Source organism: Ammodytes marinus (assembly GCF_949987685.1).
Source record: "Ammodytes marinus genome assembly, chromosome: 19".
NCBI classification, from domain to species: Eukaryota; Metazoa; Chordata; class Actinopteri; order Uranoscopiformes; family Ammodytidae; genus Ammodytes; species Ammodytes marinus.
This window is the reverse complement of record NC_137223.1, coordinates 10,492,412-10,510,608: the sequence shown is the minus strand read 5'-3', so window position 1 is coordinate 10,510,608 and position 18,197 is coordinate 10,492,412. Positions and strand designations below refer to the sequence as shown.

Sequence of the window (18,197 nt, the reverse complement as noted above, 5' to 3'; positions counted from 1 at the left end):
ATAAACTACCTCAAACACTGGGGTATATTCATGGCAAACTCAATTCAACACACCTTCATAGCACTGGCCTGGCAACATGTCATATTACAGATCAGGGGTAAAAGATGCCGTAAACTGAGTTGACTCAAAACATCAGTCGCAATTAGAGAAACCACGGCAAAACAAACACTTGTGTTAACACTTTATTTGTTTTATTTTCTTGAATCAAATCTCCTCTTATACCTACAGCAAATAAAATCATGACATTTTGATACAATGACCAAAAAAATAAAATTAAAATACAGTGTATACAAATTTAATAACAGTACTCGCCAGAACAGTTTGAAACAATGCTGAAAAAAAGCCAAGTTGCCCGTTCCTGGAGTCCAGAAGGCGACCTTGGTTTGTCCATTCGTCAAAAGTTCAATCCCTTTTTTTTTTTTTTTAATGTACATGTAGAGGAGCTGCACAACTAACCTCTCTGTGAAATAACTAAGTTGGACAAAAAAATCAAATCAAAAGGCATAGTGTGTGGTGGCAGTCAGCTTTTTACAAAGGCATCAGAACAAAGCCAAATAAATATTGACAGCATCTAAGAGGCCACTGGTAGAGAGCGCCAACAGGTGGGGAGCAGGAAGCCCTTCTAACTCTGGCAGACACAGCAAACTGAGGCCCGAGGCAGTGAGTCCACATAGAGGCGATATGGCACAGCTAGGAGAGAAAAGTCCAACCAGACCCACGGAGTCCCTGGAGTTACTTGCAGCAAATGGTAGTCGTCTAGGTCAGGAGTGTTCACTCAGGAAACATCTGTGGAGGACAAGAGCATCAACATTAGGAGAAGTTAACATTTCCACAAAGCAACAAGTCAAATTGGATCACATGGTTTCTTTGTCAGATTGTACAATTTTGGGTCAGCAATTGACTTTTTTTTAACCTTTATTTATACATGTAAATCCCATTGAGACTGGAGACTCTTTTTCAAGGGAGACCTTTCACATTTCCACATTACCATTGACACACACATTCATACAGCGATAGCAGGCCAACTATCGGGAGCAATTTAGGGTTTAGTTAGCCTGGAAATCCAGACCTGCCGCTAGGCGCTGGCAAATTGAATTTGCTGCGTCTGTTGGTCAGGACACTCTCCATTGAAGCTCATTAATGATGTCAAGAAATCCTGAGCTACGTTTCAATTGGTTTTATCTGATATGGGCGGGCCAGAGCCCTACGTATGGTGCTCTGGGGCGGACGCAAACAGATGACGACAGTGACGTGCATGCGGCGTCGAAGCCGTGATAGTAAACAGCACTCAAATCTTTCATTAGCAAGTACGAGGAATGTTCTGTTTTGCCGACCGACCACGGCAACATTTTTATTGTACAGTTATTCCCGCTGTTCGCTAAACGAACCGGGCTTAATACGTCACATTGTTCATTGCTCTGATTGGTTGTAGTGCTATCCAATTGCGTGCAGTGGCATTTGAAATGCACGAGTAGGAGCCGCCCCTTGAGTTGGGAATTACTATTGATCGTGGCCAGACCCTCTATTGTTCTAGATATGGGTCTGGATTAAAATTTAAAAAATACAAAAAAAGTTTAAAAGTATCTGAACAGGGCGCTCCGGTGGTGTAGTGAATAGAGCGCGTACCATATTGGCTCAGGCCCCATTGCAGTGATCGTGGGTTCAAATCCGACCCGTGGATGACATGCAGTAAAGGCTGCATGTCATCGCCCCTCTCTCGCCGTCTACCCATTTCAACTCTGTACTATCAAATAAAGCTTGAAAATGCCCCCCCCCCCCGAACCCATTTATTCGACCTGATTTGAACGGTTTCAATATAGAAGTAGAGCAGAACTTAGAAGCCATTGAATTTTCTTGCATTGTTAAAATAATTACAGAATTTAAGATATTAAAATATTAAAGAAAATTAATTTGGATCAGGACGTGAATCGCTGGAGTCCAATATCTTATAAGTAGATTGCAACAATATTGCCCTCATCCCTAGACTAGATGAAGGTTTAATTCTACTTACAACCAAGACTTTCACAATCCACAAAGATTTTCATTACGGTTACACTGACTCAGAGGCTTAACTTGAGTTGGATATGCTAGCATAAGCTGATTGTGGGGAATTACGACAATGACTGGGGATATAGAACACACTACGTTCTTAAGATGGAGGAATTACTGTCATGTTAGACAGTCAAGTCTCTTTGAACCATTGCCGTCATCAGTGAAACTGGCTTCACCTTTGACAGTGCAATGTGAAAATGTAGATGCTAAATGTGCATTGACCGGGAACCGCAGGACCACATTTTGTCAATGAACAAAAACATAAAGTTTTTACACTTTTGGAATCAGATTGGAAACTCAACTTGTTTTCCTTAGTGAGCTATAAGTGTTTGGCAACAATAAATATACTCACAGCTGGCAGGTTGTTCTCCAAACCTTCGCATCAGTTGATCATGCGTGAACTTGACAAATGCATCATATTGCTCTGTTGGAAAAATGAATTGAGGATTATTGGGACTTGCCGCCGATTACTCACTAGAAAATCGTTTTCTCTACCATTTCTCCCCAAAAAAAAATCATACCTGCAAGCTTTGTCGTGAGAATCTCGTCGTACTCCTCGCGGATTTTGTCCTCTCTCTCCTTCAGTAGTCTCTCACAAATCATCCCAACCTGTCGGAGGGAAAATAAAGGCTGCTCCTTCCTGGCGGGGGACAAGGGACCTGCGGACGTACCTGTGAGTGGGAGATGATACCACACATTTATTACAAAACGATTACGTTAAATAATGCAACAGCACTGCAGCTCGGTCTCATATGCCAGTCGATAGCATTAAAGATTGAAAGTGTCCAGTTTTAACATACACATGTATAACAGATTATTTATGGACAACAAATGTATAAGGGAGTGCATTAAGCCTTGTTTCCACTGAGAGGTGACATTCGCTGCGGCTCAACATGCTTTTATTCCACTGTCAAAAGTTGGGAAGGGTCCCAAAATAAGCAAGCCGAGCTGCACCTACTTTTTGGGCCCTTTTGTTGGGATACCAAGCCATCTCAAAGGGTACCAAAAGGGTGGAGCTACACACTGCAGTCCGTTTATAGGTCCTCAGAATCATTTCCGCATTAAACTGCCCTGTGAAGTCACCTCGGCAAGAGGAAGAGTCCTGTGTTTTGAGAAAAATGGTGGCGCGCAGCTCTTTGTTTATTGTGTGGCGTTTTTCCTTCTCAATTAATTTATCAGCGGGCTACACTGTGTCCCACCATCCTACGATGTCACAATAGTTATGTAGCTGCCGCCACCAGGGCTACCGAGACTGTATAGTATCACCATCTGCGGCCTTCGCCGTCCAGCATTAAACACGCCTACCAAGTTGGGGTGCAGTCGGCAGTGGAAACACAAGCCAGGTCTAGCGTAACCAAGCGGACTTGTACCGTGACGTGTCAACCTGAACTGCTCAGTGGAAACGAGGCATTAGTGACATTATATTTCCATCATATATCTCCAAAAACTAAAGTACACACCCCATAGAAGCTTTTACTTTTTCCACAGAGTGGGGTTGATAAAAAAAGAAAATAAAAGGATAAGGGAGGCTTTCTAGAATAACTGTCTTTCCTCTCCGGGAGTTGACTAACACCATGGAATGTGTTGGCAATTGAAAAAAGAAACAACATCCTAAGCTGTTAATATCAAGGTGGATGGTTATGTGAGTCACTAGTCACGGAGTGTGCCAAATCAAATCACACTCTGAAAAAAAATGGTTAACAAGAAGGAAATGTCAGACTGAACTTTAAAGTGGTGACAAAATGGCCCTTCAGTCTGATATCACACCAGCCATCTAAGTCTAACAGTCACAATAAACATGCTATCGGATCGGTAAAACGACTGGTAAATATAAACTACGTTATTGACTCTCTTGGCAGCAGACTGTTTGTTATAAATAATGGTAGAATGCAGTTAATATATTGGCCTTTAAATGCTGAAGATAATTTGGAGGACGATGGATTTGTGAAACAAGTTAATATCCACATGAGGTCTTGCCTCAGCTAGCTACCTGGTACGGCCGATCCACTGGGAAGGTTCTGATGGTCCAGGGGAAAGCAGCCCTCGGCCTGCTGGAAGGCACTGTCCAGGTGCCGCCGTTTCTGCAGCCGCTTGTACTCTTGTTTGATGTTGGTTAGAATTTGCTCTGAAAAAAATAAATAAATAAAAATAGTCTTCAATAAATATAAAAAGTGGCCTCTTCAAACTGAGACGTTTAATTTGAATGGAGACAAAGCCTTAGAATTCACAAATGTGGGAAAAGTATTGGCCTTGCTGGTGTGTACTCCATCATAACAGACTTCAGACTTTTTAGGAATCCATAGGAACACCATTTAAACAGACAGCATAAATCATTCTCCAATCTATGGAGCATTGAATACTGCAAGCAACCCAACAGCCATCCATTAACTTCACAGCAGCAACAGAAACATTAAAGAAATGTTTCGTGTTAGTCTTGCAGGTCACAGGGGCGCCCTTAGCTCAGTTGGTAGGGCGTCCCCCCCATGGGCCTCGGCCAGCAGCGGACCTGGGTTCGATTCCAGCCCGCGGTCGTACTCTGCATGTCACTCCCCCCTCTCTCCCCATTTCAACTCTGTCTCTACACCATCAATAAAGCATAAAAATGCCAAAAAAATATCTTGAAAAAAAAAGTCTTGCAGGTCACTTCCCTATGAACTAATATAAAAAAATAACCTTTATATCTTCATAATATACTGCTACATGGTGGGCGTCTCCACGTCTGCATCATCAATTCAAGACTTTTTAAAACTTGTATAGGACTATTAAAAATGCAAATAATGCAAGGCCTGTTTCCTGTCCTTACTGGGTAAACAAATGTGTAAGGAGGAGTTCATGATTTATTCTGCAAAATAAATCTATGTATTCAACATGTATTCTACGGTTGTGTGTTAGTTTGGAGTTTTACTATGGTGTGATCAATTTACATTACCCAAAACATACTTACAAGCCACGATTAATCGGAAGCAACTTTAGAACAGTAACTTTATGAGAAAAAAAATTCAAGACCTATCAAAGTCGTATTGAATACGTTTTTAGGCCTGGTATTCAGAATTTCAGATTATGAATTGTTATACTGTAAAACTAGTCAATCAATATGAATTTACAGACTTTACATTGTATCGTCTACATTATGGATGTGGGCTACACATGTGCAGCATTCACAATAACAATACGCATTACAGTTGACAAAACACCGGTACACAGTAGAGAAAATGCTAACGTGTACCATTTAACATGATCATAGTTTTGACAGTTTTATCGCAATAAAACGTGGATGTGATATTTACCCGTGGTCAGCCTGGACGACACTTCCCCGAAAGGCGACGGCTCCATGCGCAGGTATTTCTGCGGCGAAGACACCGGAGTCATGATTGGTGCGCATCTCCTCCTTTTAGGGGAAGCCTGGCTCATAAGTGGATCGAAGTCCATAGTCCGTTTCAGAGTAGCCCCACAAGCCATCACGCTTAAATGTGTCTTCAGGAACCTTAAACAAAACACCTAAATGTCGCTGGTTTGCGGGGTTAGTCTCTAGCCTGGGCCCCGGTCTGCGCTTCTAATGCTAGCTCACGGTAGCTAGGTAAGACGACAGTAGCAGAGGTAATTCCGGGTGCGGACAAATACGCACTTTTCTCGCCTCTCGTTGCCTTCTGCTGATAAATCTCATATAGTTTGAGTTACTGACTATATCCTCAAATATTCTGGATGAATAAACTGAGTGTAGCCTCAGGACAAAATCAGATGATCACAGATTTTGTGGCACTATCTCCGAGTACTACCACAACGGCTCGCTCACACTAGCTTATTGTATACTCTGTTCTAGTTAATCGGCTATGAGCATGCGCAGGAAAGTGTTTTATGCCGGCAGTTGTAGTTTTAAATCCCTATGGTGTCCATTATTGGTATTAGCTTCAAGACTACAATTCCCGAAAACCTTGAAACTGTTATTTTTTCAAATTTGTTTTGTTTGCTGAACACATCCCCCAAACCCATGCCCAAGCAAGCCCTGGCGAAGTTTCAGTTTCACTTAAAACTTTTACGAAGATAGGCTACAGTAAAAAAAGAAGAAGAAAAAAAAGCGCTTTTAAATGTATTGGTAGGTTAGGCATAGGCTACTAACGATTTACTCGTTAGGATTTGAGATTTAACAAACTTTGCAGTTGAGTCCGCAAAATTGCATTATGCCTATAATTAGCCATGCGCCTGCAACTGCAAATAATAAAGTGATATAGCTATGTTTTGCCTACCTGATTAAATACATGTGAACTCAGCGTGTTTTGTAGGCTATATGATACCTAAAACAAATTGAGGAGAGTGTGAGATTTTATGTCAATAAATCGTATTACATAGACCATTTTGTGACCTTTATTTAAAGTGATTTCCAATAGGCTAAGTTAATTTCCTTCTGATAAAATAGGTTACATGTGTTGTGTTATTATCCTCCAAAAACTTTACCATAGCCTATATATTGGACGATTAAGCCATAAGGAAATGGTGTTATTTGAGATACAAACAAAACTCTTGAAACTCGGTCCCGAACACAGGGTTCTTGCTGAACCTTAAAAAGTCTTCATTGCATTGCATTCATTCATCTTAATCTAAGGCCTTAAAGTGGAAGCCTGTTAAAATGCCTTACATCAATTTGTCAAAGTCTTTAAATTGATATAGTCAGAGGAAAAAAAGGTTAGGATATTATAAAAAAATTGTATAACTTTGAAATCTAAAATCTCAGAATTATCGGTCTTAAATTTCTTAATAAGTGACAATAAAAAAGTATTAAAAAGTCTCAAGTTTGCACTTCGCTGGAGGAACCCCCACAGGGTTGTTAAATATTGTTTTTACAAATGTTCTGTATTCTGCTAATTGATTTGTAAATCATTTCTTCAAAAATGTCTGAAAATTGAGAAAATGTTGTATCAAGTATCACAATTGTTTGTTTAGATCAGGGGTTCTCAAACTTTTGATAGCTGAGGGCCAATTTAGAAACCCAACATTGGACCGAGGGCCGCCGAAGGAAAAAAACTGAAATAATTTCAATGGCCAGGTTGCGTCTTTACAGTTTACATGTATTTGTCTGCATCCAGTAATGTGTAATTAACACGTTTAAATTAATTAATGAAGGGCTATGTTTCATTTCAACATTGGGGGGGACACATTGAAAGCAGGGGTCTGGGGGTTGTACCCCAGAAAAATTTGAGGTTCAAACACTTCATTTTGTTCATTCTGGTTAATTTTTATGCAGTAAATTGTGTCTTCTGTAGGCTATTTATTTATGGTGGACATGTTAAGGAAAAGACAACTAGCTCCCATTGACGCAAATCTAATGGAATATAAATCAATAAGGCACTGAGGCATTCTGTATTGTCTACTTTATTGTTCAAAACTTTCTGCACATTGAAAACGTACCACCTGTTGGAGTGTTTTTTTTTTGTAGGATTCACTACTCATGATGCAGCAGCAGTGTTAACTATTATGACACTATACATTGGAAATAAACAGGGTGGGCTATCAGCAGTCAACTAGGCAGATAGTTCCATGGCTATCAGCAGCTAGCTAACGTTAGCTTGTTAGCCAAACTTTAGGCAAAAGAGTTAGAAACCAGATAATGTTAGCATCCATCCTTAGACACTTGACCTAATCTAATTAAACACTTGACCTAATCTAATTAAAGTGCATCGTATTGGGCTTGACAAGCTCACTATCTAACAACTTACATTGGGGGACCACTGCACTGCCTGCAGCACTGCGGGAGGCTGCAACGAGAGGCAGAGGACAGCCGAACGTCAGCAAGTTTAAGATGATACGGTCAGCTGTAGGGGTGTTTTATTAATAATTGGGAAATGAATACAATTAGGAGGGATATTTAAGTGTTTCGACCCATGTACTGTTTTAACTGTTACGGAGACGCATCCCCTCTGTGCGTTTCAATAAATAAAAAAAGAACCACGGGCCGCGGGCCGCACTTTGAGAACCACTTGTTTAGATTGACCAACAGTACAAAACAAAATTACTTTCAGTTTACCATATGATGAGACTATTGAGAAACTACACTAGGTAACGTTTCTTCAGAAATAAATTTAACAATTCCAAAAATGTGTTGTCTCATTTATTTTACTCATTGATTGACTGACCGTATTTTCTCTTGTCCCAACGCATGTTAATGTATTCAGCCAAGTGTTGTATTCAACCCCTGAAGGCAGCCCTTTCCCAAATGGTAGGCTATAGATTAAACACGTGACTTTTTCGTAGAATGGAGTATTTGGTATATATTCACTAAATCCTGTTGACATCTGTGGGAGCACTGAGCAGATGATGAAATTCTCCTCTGACGCTAAGCCAAGAGACGAGATGAAAAAAGCAGATGTTTGCTGTCAAATGATGCTGTTGTAGACATTTAATTCCATTTGCCATCAACCAACTCTACAAGAAGTAGCCACAGTAATACTAGAAGAAAAATCAATGTATCGAAATGTACTGTTTTCAAAGAAATATGCTGCGACTACTGACTGTGAATATCAGATCGTACACCAGGGGGCACTGCTATCTGCTCAAAGTTTGGCTTCTTCTCTCAGCATGTGAATCAGTACATTGTTGGAAACAAATTGTGCTGTGTGTGTTTATGTTTCCCATCGTCAAACGGCCAATCAAATAAGTGCAGACGAGAGTGACAACCAGCTGCAACTTTATTCAATAGTTTGAAAACAGCAATACTAAAAACACTTGACTGATTGTGAATGTTTAAAGTCATAGATTTCTTCATTATGCCACCACCGTACAGAAGCCACTTGACAGTTGACATTTTGATCTTCAATACTCAATAATACAAGAGGCAGCAAAGCATACGGATAAACAGCTGGATAAGTTCACACCAAGATAAATGTCTACTGAACAATTGTGCTGTGAGAATTTTCTAGATTAAAAGTACTACATCACCTATTAGAAAAATCACATCGTCTCAGATTCTTTTGTAAGGTCAGCTGTCTATTTTCACTCACACACACACACACACACACACACACACACACACACACACACACACACACACACACACACACACATACACCCCCCCCCCCCCACACACACACACACACACACACACACACACACACTTCCATTCAAGCTACCAGCTGAGGAAAACACCCTTGTTTCTTTGTTTAGATAAGTAAAAGTAACAGCAGACATATTTTATTATTATCATTATTATTAAGAGTTACGCCAAAAGTACTTCACTAGGCCTGTGCATGGGTTGCTTTTATTTTTCCAAATGCGATGGCCCCGCTGCAACAGTAGCACGAAAACAACTCACTGCAATGGTCAAAAGGTTCGGGATTGGAAATATATCACAAAGTCACAAGGGATCACACACATATAAGGCTGAATCCAGTAAAATAGCACATTTGATTAAAGCAGCCATAGTCAGAAACCACTTCAGTTTGTTACAGTAGTGACCAGCACACTGCGTCCAATCTCAGTTTGTATGTTTTCAAGCTTCATCCAAAAGCTTTTCGTAGTTATTGGCTGTTTAGCTGAACGAGTGGATTTGAACACTTTATTTTGCACACAAAAACACTTTACAGTTGTCAGGTATACATTTGAACAAAGACACCTTGCACTAAAGGTCTAACAGCTAGCGAGTAAAGAAATGGACGACAGGGGGACGATCATCACTGTCACAGATTATGCCATTTCCAGATTGAACAAACTCAAAAACTGGGAATCCATTTAACTCAATTGTATCGTTTAGAGATTATTTTTTATATCTCGAGCATGACTCACCTCTCATTTCTCATTTCACACATTTGCCACTCACTGAGTGTTGTCAGAAGAAGTACAAAACAGACACGTTCTGTTTTTTTTTTTTGGAAATAAAACAATCAGAGTCATTTCATCTTATTTTTTTTCTCATAGAAATGCACATTTGCAACATGTACACGAAGCCTGTAGAAATGTTTGTAATATTTATGTTGCAAGATGCATGATATTGTCTAAATGACACAGTAAAACATCTCCATTCCAAAAAATGTCAGTAGCCCCTTATCCCATAAATGAAGATATCTTGTTTTCAAACCTGAATTCACAGTACAAAAATATAATATGCCTTCACTAACTGGATATCATGAAGTCTATGGTAAAACAGCAGACTTATGATAGTCTTTGATACTCCTTTAAAAAGTGTGAGTCCTTTCTATGAACCTGTGATACCATTTGGCACTTTGGCACACAATGTACTCACATACACACTGACATAAAATAATGCGACCACTGAAGCGTCTATGCGAGGGTGTGAGTCAACAATCAAGAGAGGATTTATCTTTCTCTGGAATACCTAGCTTCTGCCATATCGTGTGGAATGGCATTGTTTTGGGGGAGGATGACATTTACACAGTTTCCGCTGGCTAATTAGACAGCCTCTGCAGACGTTTCAGTTGACACGGACATCGTTACTTTGGCGATTTTCACAGTGGTCTTCACACAGCTCTCTGCGGCCCTGTTGGCAGTAATGTGGGCGTGTCTGTTCTGGCAGTCCGACTCAAGGCTATTATCCAACTGCAGGCCACTGCCCCTGCAGGCGTGGCAGGAGCTGAGGAAGGCGTGCCTGAGATCCTTGCTCCTCAGGGCGTAGATGATGGGGTTGACGGTGGAGTTGAGCAGACAGAGCATGCTGCAGAACGCAAACACAGTCTTGATGTCATCACCCATCTTCCAGAAAAGATCATAAACCATGATTCCCAGCAGTGGACCCCAGCAGAGGACCAGCACCACTAGAATTAGCACCAGGGTCTTGGCCAGACGGATGTCCATGCGCGTCTGCTCGGGCCGCGTGGTCTGAACCTTAGTCCCATCTGCTGAGTAAACCACCAGGCTCTTCTGGGAGCAGCGGCTCATCATTCGCACTGCGTGGTGGTGCGCCTTCCACAGTATGTAAATGTAGGCGTAGATGATGAAAAGCACCAGCAAACTAGTGACACCGATCCAGAACAGCAGGTAGTTCTCGTCGATCAGAGGGAATATGTCCGAGCAAACAGAGTTGAGGCGTTTACAGTTCCAGCCCAGCAGAGGCAGCACAGCAATGACGATGGAGATGGTCCACATCACACAGAAGGCTATGACCGCTTTGGTGCGCGTTACGATGCGCCTGTAGGAGAGAGGCCGGTGTATGGAGATGTAGCGGTCGATGGCAGTGAGGAAAAGGCTCCCCACGGACGCGGTGAACGACGCGATGACTCCGCCCAGCTTGAAGAGGAAAACGTTGGGGGTGTCCTTCTTGTGGAATACGTGGAAGTCCAGAAAGCTGTAGACGAATATGACACTTCCAAGGAGGTCAGCCACAGCCAGGCTGCCAATGAAGTGGTAGGACGGACGGCAGCGCAGGGTGCGGGAGCGGAGGATGACGCAGAGCACCACCAGGTTTTCCAGCACCGTGAAGGTTCCCAGAGTCAGTGACATCACTGCCACAGCAAGCTGCTGGCTGGGAGTCAGGATCATGAAACACTCCATGTCCATGAAGTTCTCTCCACATTGTATGGTGTTAGTCTCATCTCTGCTCCGGTTGCCAAACAAGTCCGTGGCATTGGTCGGGAAGAAGGGGATGCCCTTGAGGATGAGCTCCTCGTCGGAGGGTACTTTGTTTGGGAAGGCATCACTGCGGAAAGCAGACAAGGGCTTCTGCAGAGACAAACCCGCCTTGAAGTCTACATCATTGATTGGGTCGTCGTAGTTAGCGTCGTTGGAGCCCAGATACTGTAAGCCAGAGGTAATAGTCCGGAAGGTGGTATCCGCCACACCGTCCAGCACAGACTTCATGGCTGTGTCTGAGGGAAACACTGCAGTCTAAGACGCCTGGACAACCTACCAAATTGATGAAAGACATTTCAGACACGTTTTTCAAAAAAATTAATTAAAAAACAACCAAAAAACGTACATATTATGACAGATTTGCAGCAGTGCAATGCTTGACTGCCCCAAAACATTTTTATAGAGTTCCAGGAGATAAACTGCATTTGGTCATTGACAGCTAGTGTTCATATAAATAATACTGCATCATTCACCCTGTACTCCTTGAAATAGTATGCAGTAATTAATGCCCAAGTGCTTACTTTTGAAGTATAAAACCTACTTATATAAACAAGAAACACAAGAGGCTGAGAATAGAAACGCCAGAAGCAAATATGATATAATATATATATATATATATATATATATATATATATATATATATATATATATATATAATTCCTGCAATTCCTTTGTACCTATGTAGATTGGGTGGGACACAATTGCAGAACAGATAAACAAGCAATTTACCTCTAGGCTATGTAAAACACTATGCAGTGCATAAACATATTTGGGTGTAATGTCCTACAATAGTAATATAATAATAATAAAGTATAATATTATTTCAAATACATAATTTGGGGAAAAAATAAGGTATTTTGATATTAGTATATTAAGAAAGTCTAAATAACCTGTTCAGGAGCGTTGATTAATCGGTATTCCGGTGCAGGGAAACATTCAGAAATCCGCACAATAAAAAAAAACATTAAGGATATAAAACAGTAATACGTTCAACACAATTAATTTGAAGTATAGCCTACTTCTGTAAGCGGGGAACACAATATCAATATAATATAATTTTGTTTTACCTTACATATTTCTCCAAGGGCGCAGAATTGCCCTTTTATCTCCGCGCGTTAATCCAAGTCAGAAGCGCCTCATCCAACCAAAACAAATAGTATATAAAAGGAGAGGCAACCAGCGCACACGTGTTAGGTTGAAACCTCCGTTTCAATCATAAGTTTTAGTTTCTTACTTCAAATTCTATGCGTAACATAAGTTTTTTAAAAGGTCTGGAGAAGTCTCTTGGAGTGCGCTCCTTGTTTTTGGATGCTGACTGCTGCTGCTGCTGGCTCCCGCGTCTCTCCGGTCTTTTTCTCTGTGTCTTCACACTTATGAAGCGTCGCTCCCTACAAGCCCTGTCACGTGTTACCATATAGGTTCATCTGCCCAACCCATGAAGACTGCTAGTCAAGTGCATAGGAACAAGGGCTAGACGACAGTGGCTGTGGTGGTGGGGGCTTATAAAAAAGGGTCTGATTTGAATTCCCTAAGCTCCTATGAGCAGACTATGCGCTTGGACAAAAGAATAGAATACCCCCAAAAAAAGATGAAAGGAAGTCAAGAAAAAAACGATCTTATCTTCCTAATTTAAAAGGTTATTGTGAATACGATTTCTAAATTTTGAAGCAAGAAAAAGCTGCATGTCTGCGATAAAATGTCCACACGAAGGCACATTTGTAGTATTCAAGGGTATATAGAGGTTGCAGACTCCATTGGTAGATAGTGCATGCATGTGTATTGTGTAAAGATTTAACCAAAATTAGGAACCTGCCAACATGTCTTTTCTTCCCTTTTAATGACAGCTTGTGTGTGTAGCTACAGTTTATCAAGTTGTTTGTTTCCATGATATTTTCTCATCCATCAAACTATTTATTTATACTTAAAAAACATATATATATGCTGTGTGAAAATACAAGATTGTTCATCCACATGACTGGAGGGGTGGTAGGATGGCCTAGAGGAAAGAGAGGGCCAACCATGAGGTCTTTGGTTCAGTGCAATTTTGTCCTTGAGCAAGGCACCTAAAATGCTCCAGGGGCGCCAAAATGGCTGACCCTGCAATCTGATCTCCTCCGAAGTGTGGTAACTTGAGAGGGGACATGCAAAGAATGAATGTAGATGTAACTTGACAAATAAAGAATCTTAAGATGTTATTTGGCTTTTTTAAATTCACTGTCACCAATTCTCCTCTGGATTAACCAGCACGTAGGGCTAATTATTTTGATAATCGATTAATCTGTCGATTATTTTCTCTGGTTTAGACCTAAAATGTCAGAAAATGGTGAAAAATGTTGATCAGTTTTCCAAAGCCCATGTTGACGTCCTCAAATGTATTGGTATGTCCAAAACACAAAGATATTTTAGTTAACTGTCATTAGAGGATTAAAGAAACCAGAAAATATTCACATGCACAGAAGCTGAAGACAGAGAATTTGGACATTCTTTATTAAAAAATTACTCAACTATTAATTGATAATCAAAATGGTTGGTGATTAATTTCATAAACGATTAATAATAATATAATCGATTATTTGATTAATCGTTGCAGCTCTGAGCACATCCAATCAGATTACACACACACACACACACACACACAGCAACAAATGAAGGATTCATCAGATCATGCCTGTGAATAATCAGAACCTTTTGTTTGGCCTCAATAAAAAACAGATTTACTGATTATGAACAATCTTATTTCAAAGAATTCATTCGGTCTGATCTACTGATTTCTTCTCACAATGGCAGAATCAGTGGCTTGAGAGTGGAGTGTCTTTAGTCGACGTCGCAGGTAAAAATTGGAGTAGATGCATTATTGTGACAGTGGTGCAGACACAAATAGCCTCTGCAGACAGAATATGAAATCCATTTGCCACTTCGGAACTGAAATGAAGCTATGGCTCTATGATCATCACCGCTGTAATTATTCAAAATCGCTCATCCATGGCTGCAGTGTCATATCTGAACTCAACTAAATGTTCTCCCCTTTACAACATGTTCATTGTCAGAAAATGACAATAATTCATTAATAACCTATTCACTTGATGACCTTTATGGGCTTATCTTTTGTGCATTTATTTCTCTCTTTTTTTCTGCAACTACTTGCAAATCTTCTCCAAGCGGATTCTCCTCCATCTTTTCGCAAACTGAGAGAGAAACACATTTGTTATGGCTATGCTAGGCTGCACAAGAAACCGATAAAAGCTGAGCCCCTCACACACTGAACCAAACCTAAGAGAAAGAGAGAGAGTGAGCCCAAAATAGCTGATAACTGATTAGCTCCGCCTGAGTAACTGGCAGATAAATGCCTTGTTCTCTGGAAACATCAAAAGACCAAAAAGGAGAGAAACTGTGGTTCACTTCCTCTGCTTGCGGGGTTTGTACAGAGGCTTGAAGTAATGATCCTCCAGTATCCAGTTTAACACCACGAGGAATACCTCACCCTGAGATACACCTTCTCTGTTGGAGTGCATCCGTGTGTGATGTTTCAGCTCATAGGAATGATGTTTTGATCATGCATCAACTTCTGCGTTTTTTGTTTTTCTTCATCTCTGGGAGTGCATGGAAAGGTCATGAATTTGTTCCATGTAATTTGCGTTACAGGTGTGATAGTAGTCAATATTAAAATGGTGTGCTGCCATGTGCTAAAACCAGGATTTTTTAATGTGAAGAAATCCACATTGCTGTCACCTCTAGGATGGATTTCTCGGTGAAAAATACACCAAAATGAGTTGTTATCACCCCTGAAGTTTTATCATTGATGACTAAGGGAGTAATTCCTATATGTGATGTTGGGCTATTGGGTGTAATGAACAAACAAGACTTGCCTTGATCTAAATTCTAACATAGACATGCTAACTTGGTCACAGTGACAATGCTAACATGTCAATATTTAGCAGGTATCATTTTTATCACCTTCACAATCATATTTACTAATTAGCACCACACAGAATACAGCGGAGGCGGATGGGAATGTCATTAGTGTTTACCTAAATTGAAAAAGTTCTAGACAAATTTAAATGTTGATCTGATTATAGATGTTAGAGAAAAAAAAATGGTGCCGATTCACCAGTAGATGTTGGGATATTTCACTAGATAGGAGAACATTTTGACCACCTGGTGTGCACAGTACAGTACAGGTGATACTCATATTATTAGAATATCATGTTAAATTAATTGGAATTGAGGCAAGAAGTCATGCAAAAGGGGCCCAAACCAAGTACTGAGTACATATGGATGATTATACTTTATAGAGGGCTGACATTTCATGTAATATTAAACATTTTCAGAGATTTTGAATTCGGAGTTTTCATAAGCTGTAAACCATAATAATCAAAATGAAAACAAATAAAGGGTTGAAATATCTCACATTGCTTGTAATGAGTCTATAAAATGGGGCGGACGAACCAATGTTGCTCTCTCTTACTTGCATCAAGATATGTAAGTAACACCAACAGCAGCAGTTCTTATAACAGCTATATGTATGCAGTACTTTTCGTATCCTAAATGTCATTTGTACAGAATGCACAAAGAAGCACTCACATTCATTTGATTGACAAATGTCAGCAGCTAAATATGTCTGAGATACCGATATCTGTGAAGCATGGACTATGCCTACACCCCTATGAATCCTCCTTGCCACACATGTGCGAAGTGCTTCATTGTTTTAATGTCTTCTCAGATCTGCAGCACCTACCATTTCATCTACCATAAAACAGCTGCAAGCCTTAGTCTTACTCTGAACATAAAAAAGCCAATAAAGCAAACACTAAATGTTGCAGCAAAGAAAAGTTGAATTTCATCAGCTCATTCTTTTGAACCAGGAACCGAGACATTTTTTAATATCCACCACATGGAACAGTTAGACTTTAGGCAGCAGGGTGGTTTGCCAAACTGACTGGTGTACAGTGACAGTTTTCTCTGACTTGGTTGGCAAGCTAACCTGTGTGAGTGAGCCATGAGTGATGGCTCCAGTGAAAGCTCACGGCCATCTGTGTTTCAGTTGTGGCGGTACACAACATTTTGTCCTCCAGTGACTCACTTTGTGTCCATGGATCACAGAAAGGTGCTCAGAGTGAGGTGAAGTAAACTGCACTCAGAGGAGGCATGTCTGACATGATTTAAATTCCAGTTATAATTTGACATACTGATTGGTATTCAGTGCTAAATGTCAGACTCCCCAGTCTTGTTTTTTTTGTTACACTTTATTGCCATTTGATCATATTAATATGCATGAATAGAAAATGACTCCCATAATAATCAAACAAAATTAATTTCTGAACACGACACAGATATCATTGTGTTAAAATATATCATTATTAAGGTGCAGGAGCCAATACACTATAGCTATTCGTATGTTAAAACCATAGATAGTAAATAATATGGATGTAGCATCCGGGCTGACCTCAGTTATTCACACGGCATCCAATAATCCTGGTTTGTGCGCGTCGCCATTTTGTGAGATTTTTACTCCGCCTCACGTCGGGGGGAGGGAGATAGCTGACGTATACCTCCGAGGCAAAGTGAGGGACAACGGGTGGAGAGCTGTCACTCAAAAGATCGCAGCAATACATTTTAACCTCCAAAAGAATAAAAACTAGCGTGGTCCAAAAAAATTCACCCCCCTCAGTGTTGTCATGGAGATATGACCTAAACATACAGACTAAAATGGTTTTGTGGACCAGTCTGTAAATAGGTGTAATAAGACTTTGAAAACGGCCTGTCTAACAAGTGAGTCAAAGAAAAATTGGTCAGTCTTGGTACCACGCCCTAGTGGCACTTCAGGTTACTACAGTTGTGGTCACTTCCTTATTGGATGCTGGTAAAAATCGCTGAGGTTGGGGCTTGGTTAAAACTTAGCTATGGCATTTTCTCTATTAATAAGGTTAATGTATCATTACATTGAAACAGGTTGCAACATAAACTTCAACACAATCAGACAAACAGATTCTTCTGTGAATACAACAATTGACAATTAAAGGCTGAATACGTAACGTTCATAAATTCCTTTGCATTAGCGGCGCCAGTGGTAGTAAAGTGAGCTACAGTGACTACTCAGCATAACTGAGCACTGGCAAACACATTTTAACACGAAAGGATTGTTTTTGATTGGTTATTATGATGCATGGGGTAGGTTTTGTTGCACCATTTAGTTTATTTTAGTTGTGGTGGCCAGCCAGTTGAGCCCCTTCTTCTCCTGTTTATATGTGGAACACTCAATTACTCAGAATGGCATATCCTTTGGATTTCAGATGAGAAATTCAGACCCCTCAGAAAAAATCTGACTTCATAGAAAAAAGTTTACAACAAGTCTTAAGCCAATGGATAAAGTCAGGGAAAATCTCCTTTACACTGCTACGCTTTAACCAATATGCAACATATACAGTAGTATTATGTAATTTTTTCACAACAGTTACAAAGTAGTCCATTAAGTTGTGTGACTAGCTGTTTACAGAGTCCATCACTCCATCTATTATTCTTAGCAATTAACTATGAAGAACTTTACGCATGAACTTTGTGGCAGATATACAAAT

At 40.4% G+C, this 18,197-nt stretch overlaps 2 protein-coding genes across 2 annotated transcripts; both read right to left on the bottom strand.

The window, feature by feature from the left end:
- Positions 1-169: 169 nt before the first annotated feature.
- On the bottom strand, positions 170-5,866 carry akirin2 (akirin 2). Its single transcript, XM_080047435.1, has 5 exons — positions 5,340-5,866; positions 4,043-4,177; positions 2,574-2,723; positions 2,405-2,476; positions 170-786 (listed from the first exon to the last, which is right to left on the bottom strand). The coding sequence occupies exons 1-5, from the start codon at positions 5,509-5,511 to the stop codon at positions 776-778; spliced, it is 540 nt and encodes a 179-aa protein (XP_079903561.1). The 5' UTR covers positions 5,512-5,866; the 3' UTR covers positions 170-775.
- A 4,583-nt stretch (positions 5,867-10,449) lies between these two features.
- Positions 10,450-12,768, bottom strand: cnr1 (cannabinoid receptor 1; the record flags this gene model as incomplete). The annotated part of the gene is made up of 2 exons (XM_080047938.1): positions 12,693-12,768; positions 10,450-11,898 (listed from the first exon to the last, which is right to left on the bottom strand). Exon 2 carries the CDS (start codon positions 11,851-11,853, stop codon positions 10,450-10,452), a length of 1,404 nt encoding a protein of 467 aa, XP_079904064.1. The 5' UTR covers positions 11,854-11,898; positions 12,693-12,768.
- Positions 12,769-18,197: the final 5,429 nt, after the last annotated feature.